Source organism: Panthera pardus, unplaced genomic scaffold (genome assembly GCF_024362965.1).
Source record: "Panthera pardus isolate Hobbes unplaced genomic scaffold, ASM2436296v1 HiC_scaffold_20, whole genome shotgun sequence".
NCBI classification, from domain to species: domain Eukaryota; kingdom Metazoa; phylum Chordata; class Mammalia; order Carnivora; family Felidae; genus Panthera; species Panthera pardus.
Genome location: NW_026526766.1, coordinates 57,394,766 through 57,400,367, shown reverse-complemented (window position 1 = coordinate 57,400,367; position 5,602 = coordinate 57,394,766). Strand labels below are relative to the sequence as shown.

At 46.3% G+C, this 5,602-nt stretch overlaps 1 protein-coding gene across 1 annotated transcript; it reads right to left on the bottom strand.

Moving 5' to 3' along the window:
* Positions 1-1,885: 1,885 nt before the first annotated feature.
* On the bottom strand, positions 1,886-3,008 carry LOC109270222 (olfactory receptor 13C7-like). Its single transcript, XM_019454641.2, has one exon. The coding sequence runs from the start codon at positions 3,000-3,002 to the stop codon at positions 2,058-2,060; it is 945 nt and encodes a 314-aa protein (XP_019310186.1). The 5' UTR covers positions 3,003-3,008; the 3' UTR covers positions 1,886-2,057.
* Between the last annotated feature and the right edge of the window lie 2,594 nt (positions 3,009-5,602).

Below are 5,602 nucleotides of genomic sequence, written 5' to 3'. Positions count from 1 at the left end.
GCTGGGGAGAGAGACAGCAAGGCCCAGAGAAAAGAGCTGGGAGGGGCTGCTTCTCCAACAGCCAGACCACTGTCCCTCCCACTGTCATGTTTTGTCATTAGTTCATCTGGGTTTTGTTTGTTTACTTGTTTGCTTGCCTATTTGTTGTTTTGTTTGCTTGTTGGTCTTTTAATATATGCCTGGCATCATCCCACAAAGGACTGAGATAGCCCCAAACTACACCCAAGGCCAAACAGGTGAGAAAATGAGGCAAAGGAAAACTAAAAGTAGAAAAATTATAAGATTGCAAAGCCAAGGAGGAGTAAGATTCACCTCAAAGGGCAGACCATCAGGAGGACTTCTCAGGTGCAGAGTTAAGACATGACACAAACATATCAGGGACAGATGTGAATCTAGGACAAAAACTCAGATGTACAGGAATATTCTTGTATTCATTTTCTTTAATCAGATTTAGTCTGACATTGAGCATACACTTGGCCAGGCTGGGAATATTCTGCTTCAACATTCAATAAGAGGCATTCTACCCTCCTAGGGGTTTCCCAGAATAAGCCTCACGTAGGGCCCAGAAAATGGTGGACATTTGTCAGCTGCTCTTCCAGGGTCCATGGCCCCTCTACCACTTTCTTAACAACTCCAGATTTTCCTTTGTGTAGCAGCCATAGACTTAGGTTAGACTGACCCCACCTTCTGTTTCAGAGCAGGGGCTGCTGGTCTAAGATAATCTGCATAATCTTATCTCACCTGCCACTGTGATTGGTTTGCAGTTTGCATCCATTGGTTGGGTCAGAGCAAACTTCAGGACACTCGTTCTCGGGTTGTAGGCACCAGTGGTTTCTATCCCATAAATGAATGTGGAAAATGCAGGTCCAGGACTACAGCAGCCATCTTGTGACCATGAGAAGAGTCAGCCTGAGAACAAAGCTGACACATGGAAGAGTGAAGAGTCAAGAGAATCTCAGAGCAAAGGAGCTAGAGCCTGATTAACTTTGCCTGAGGTTGGCCCTACTTTTGGATAAATCCACAGTAGTCTTAAACCAGGGTGAGTAGAATTCTGTCTTCTGTACAGTTGAAGATCTCCCACCTAAAATGACCTCCAACCTCCATGCTGTTAGGGCTGCAACCCAAAGAGTCCAAACCTGTAGCTCCACAGCCCGTCATACCTGTGCCATAACCAATATAGAGCAACTCTTACTAATGGCTGATGATAGCCATGCAACTGAGGATTATTATAACCCTTTGCTTTCCCCAAAACATTTTTTGGACCTCCTTATTGTCTGGGCACCCCCATGGTGTTTGATGCTGTGAGTCATATAGTTTGTGTGGGCAACAAGAGATTGAGACCTGCTGACTCCCAGCCATGTAGGACTGTACCAGTGTGTGATTAGACCTGGGGTATGGGTAGTGGAGTGCAGACATCTCTCTGTGCTTCCTCAGAGTGTTCCATACTGAAGGTAAGAGCCCTTTTTTACTGGGGCCAAGACTTATGGTGAATTCTTGCCAATGGTGCTATCAGCCAATGGTACAAATTTTATTTTTCATGTTATTCTTACTGAACACAGGCCTCTAGGATAATATCAAAACATGTACAGTGATGAACAATTCTACATAGGGCCTCACAGCATATTCCAAGAGCCCAGTTCTACTAAAACCAGATTCTGTGTCTATCTCTTAATTTTGCACACACCAATGAGGCTTCACAGATATGCACCAGCTTCTGGTGGCAGAGAATCTAAGATTTCACTAGCATAAAACAGCTCTGACATGTCACTGTGGTTGTGCACAAAGCCAAAAACTAGCCAACATTTCTAGAACTGTGAAGGTTCTTTCCTTCTAGGTTCATAGATAGAAGCTTCCATTAGTCAATGGAACAATGGGTGGGTGGGTGAGTAGATAGAGAACCAGTTTACTTTTTAGCCTTAGTCGCATGGTCTACAACATGGACCTTACAAAACTCCCTTCTCTACTTTGGGTTACCATTTTCCCATGAACACAATGAGGAGTTTGGAGGTCTTGCATTCTGGCAGTCTGGAATTCTTTGATAGTCACTCAATCAGGTATTATTGATGTACCAGGTTCTTCACGGCAGCCTTCACATCCTTGTTCCTTAGGCTGTAGATGATGGGGTTGAGCATGGGGGTCACCACCCCATAGAAAAGGGAAGTGAGCTTATCTGAAAGGTCTTGCTTATCTTCCCCCAGGGGGTCCCTGGATTTGGGCTTCCCATACATGAAGAGGATGGTTCCATAGAAGACGACCACAACTGTGAGGTGGGCAGAGCAGGTGGAGAAGGCCTTTTTCTTCCCCTCAGCTGAGGGGATCCTCAGGATGGTAGCAATGATGAATACATAGGAGACAAAAATGAACAGAACTGGGACCCCCAGGAAGATCACATTAGCCACAACCATGCTGATCACATTCATAGAAATGTCAGCACAGGCCAACTTCAGGACAGCCAGGATCTCACAGGTGAAGTGATTGATGACTTTGTCCCCACAGAAGGGCAGCCTCATAGCCTGGGATGTCTGAACTACAGAGTTGGTGATACCAGCTGCCCAGGAGCCAGCAGCCATGGGTATGTATATAGCCTTGTTCATGACCATAGAGTATCTCAGGGGGTTACAGATGGCCACATAGCGATCAAATGCCATCATGCCCAGAAGGACACACTCTGTAGCTCCCATGGCAAAAGAGAGAAACATCTGCCCAAAACAGGCTGAGAAAGAGATGGTTTTCCTGGGGGTCAGGAAGCTGTCGAGAATGAGGGGGACAGAGGAGGTTGTGTAGCAGATGTCCAGGAAGGAGAGGTTCCCCAGGAAGAAGTACATGGGCGTGTGCAGGCGGGAGTCATGGATGGTCACCAGGATGAGGACCCCATTGCCCAGCAGGATCACCAGGTACATCAGTAGAATGAGCACAAAGAATGTTTTCTCCAGCCTTGGATGGGCTGAGAGTCCCAGGAGAATGAACCCCACCACAGGGGAGGTCTGATTGAACCTGTCCATCGTACATCTCCTCTGTCACCTGCAGGAACTCTCTGAAGTCAATTTCAGCTCTGACTCCAAAAGCGTCTGAGCAGCAGGGCAAAAATCCCAACCCCACTGATCAACTGGAAAATAGCTCTGACAATTTGGTCATCTTTATAGAATTCTAGGAAAAACGTAGTAGAGAAGAGTATTTAACTTCTGCTTCTAGTAAGAATGAAGAGATAATTTGGACTAACTCTCCTGCATATGACAATTAAAAAAAAAAAAAAAGCTAAGGGCACCTGGTGACTCAGTCAGTTAAGCATCCAACTCTTGATTTTGGCTCAGGTCGTGATCTCAAATTTAATTCATGGGATCAAGCCCTTCATCGGGCTCTGCACTGACAGTGCCGAGCCTGCTTGGGATTCTCTCTCTGCCCCTCTCCAGCTCACACACACGTGGTCTCTCTCAAAATAAATAAATAAACTTAAAAAAAAAACCTAGACAACTATATAAAACACTGTGTTAAGCATGAGCGAGGTTATAAAACAACAAAGAGCCACAGGGTCATGATTCTGGGAAAGAACAGGGATTCAGAGAAGTCCAGCATTTGAGGCTATGTTTCAGCCGAGGCATGTGCAGCGTCTGGAGGTGGCTACTGAGAGGCTAAGAAGCACTACCTCCAGCCTCCTGAAGGAGGGGACCGGGTTTTGAAGTCCACGGCTCACCATGAAGGGCCTCTACCGAAACCTCCTCCCTTTGGCAGGGGATCCCAAAGGGCAGGACCACAGGAGTAAATCAGAGGGAAGCATTTGTTTACAGGTGCTGTAGCTCAGCTTCAAATCTTCCCCCAAAATTGGATCTTCCCTGAAATTGGATCGAGGTGGTCCCAGATTTTTGGTGCTTCCAAATATCAGAAGAAAATATAAATGCAGGCTGAAGGGAAGTAACGTCACCCCAGTCTTCTGAATCACTCCCACAAAGAATTTTGCAAATACAACATCTGGCACACATTAAAAAAAGAAGAAGAAGAAGAAGGCATGCAGGAGACAAGACAACATAAATTAAAACCAACAGGAAAAAAACAGGAAATCGAGCATCCCTCTTCCTGGGGCAAATGAGAGCCACCGGCTCCTCTGCCCTGCTGTCACCTTTTGAGAGAATTAGCTCAGACCACAGTGCCACGGTCTTAACATCTTGTCGATCCTTTTGTACATTTGGGGCAGCAAATGGGCCCCTTGCACGCAGTGGCCACACTGACGGAGAGTTCAGACTGCATATCCCTTCTTTTCTTCATTCTCCAGCTGCCTACACCAGAGGCACTGGCTTCTCCCCGAGACTGTTCACAAAGCCCCATATCCCACTCTGTCAGCTCTTCTTTCTGGAAAGCTTGACTCTCTCCTCAGACTTCTGAGAGCTCCCCAAGCTGGGATTTATTCTGAACCAATTAAAAAAAAAAAACCCTACTTGTAGGCAACACTGAGGGTGTTGGGCATTCAGTTCTATGTGCCCCATATCTAAAATATTCATGAACTTCCCAGGCATCCATCTTGCCAAGTTCTCTCAGCAATCGAGGCCCTTCCTTGATTATGCAGGGGCACATCTACCTGGGGAGCTCAGAGACACTCCTCCAGTGGTTCTTAACATTGTAGCTGTGACCGAATAAGTGCCATCAAAATTCAGTTCAGGCTGACACATTTACTGAGCACCTGCTTTGGGGGCAGGCATAATCCTAGGTGGTGGGAACACAGCAATGAAAGGCAGAGCCCATGACCTCAAAGAAAGAGCTCAAAATCTAGCGGGGGAAGTAGATATGCAAATAGTCATGCAAACAAGTAATTACAGCAGTAGCAACCACAATAATCACGCCAACGCTACTGAAGATGGGCTTTAGGATCTATTTAGCAATGTGCTCCCTTTCCAGTGCAGACAGCCCTACCACCTTCTTTCTGGTCCTCCAGCCTGTGCTTGATGGCCTGAGTGATGTGGGACTCTGTGCTTCCTGATGAGGATCGTTCCCTTTGAAGTTTCTCCTTGGATACTGAGCTGAAATCTGCTCCTTTGCAACCTTAATCCCTCTTCCATGTGCCAGCCCTCCAAATATCTACAAATCCCTTGGCTTTAGCATGAAGATAAACAACAATCTCCCTTTTTCTGCCAGCATCTAAAAAACACTGATATATCTCTTTGAAGCAAAGGTACCATCAGGAATTGACTACAAGGCCACTCAGTACTGAGAATGGCTCCCAGCGTGGGGATGGATCGGATGCCCAGGACACACTACTACTTGTGACATATGTGCTGGGGCAGTAAATCAGTCCCAGTCTGAGTTGACCAGTCCTCTCCCAAGAACCCGGATTGTGTGAAGAAAATATTCCCTTCATGCCATCATCACCAGATCCAGAAACATGGCTCGTGATTATTACTGTCCTTTGAATCATTAACTACAGAAGAAGAAGAGTCCTCCCCCACCCTGGTTTTAATCAAGAAGGGACACCTGAAATGTGGACAGAAGACTATGAGCTGTGAGGTCCTGGGCAAGCCTTATTCCCTCCGCACAAAGTGGGGTGAGAACAGATGATCTCTCTTACAAAATTTTGCAACTTGTGGGGTCTGACTTCATGGGAATAACACCATAC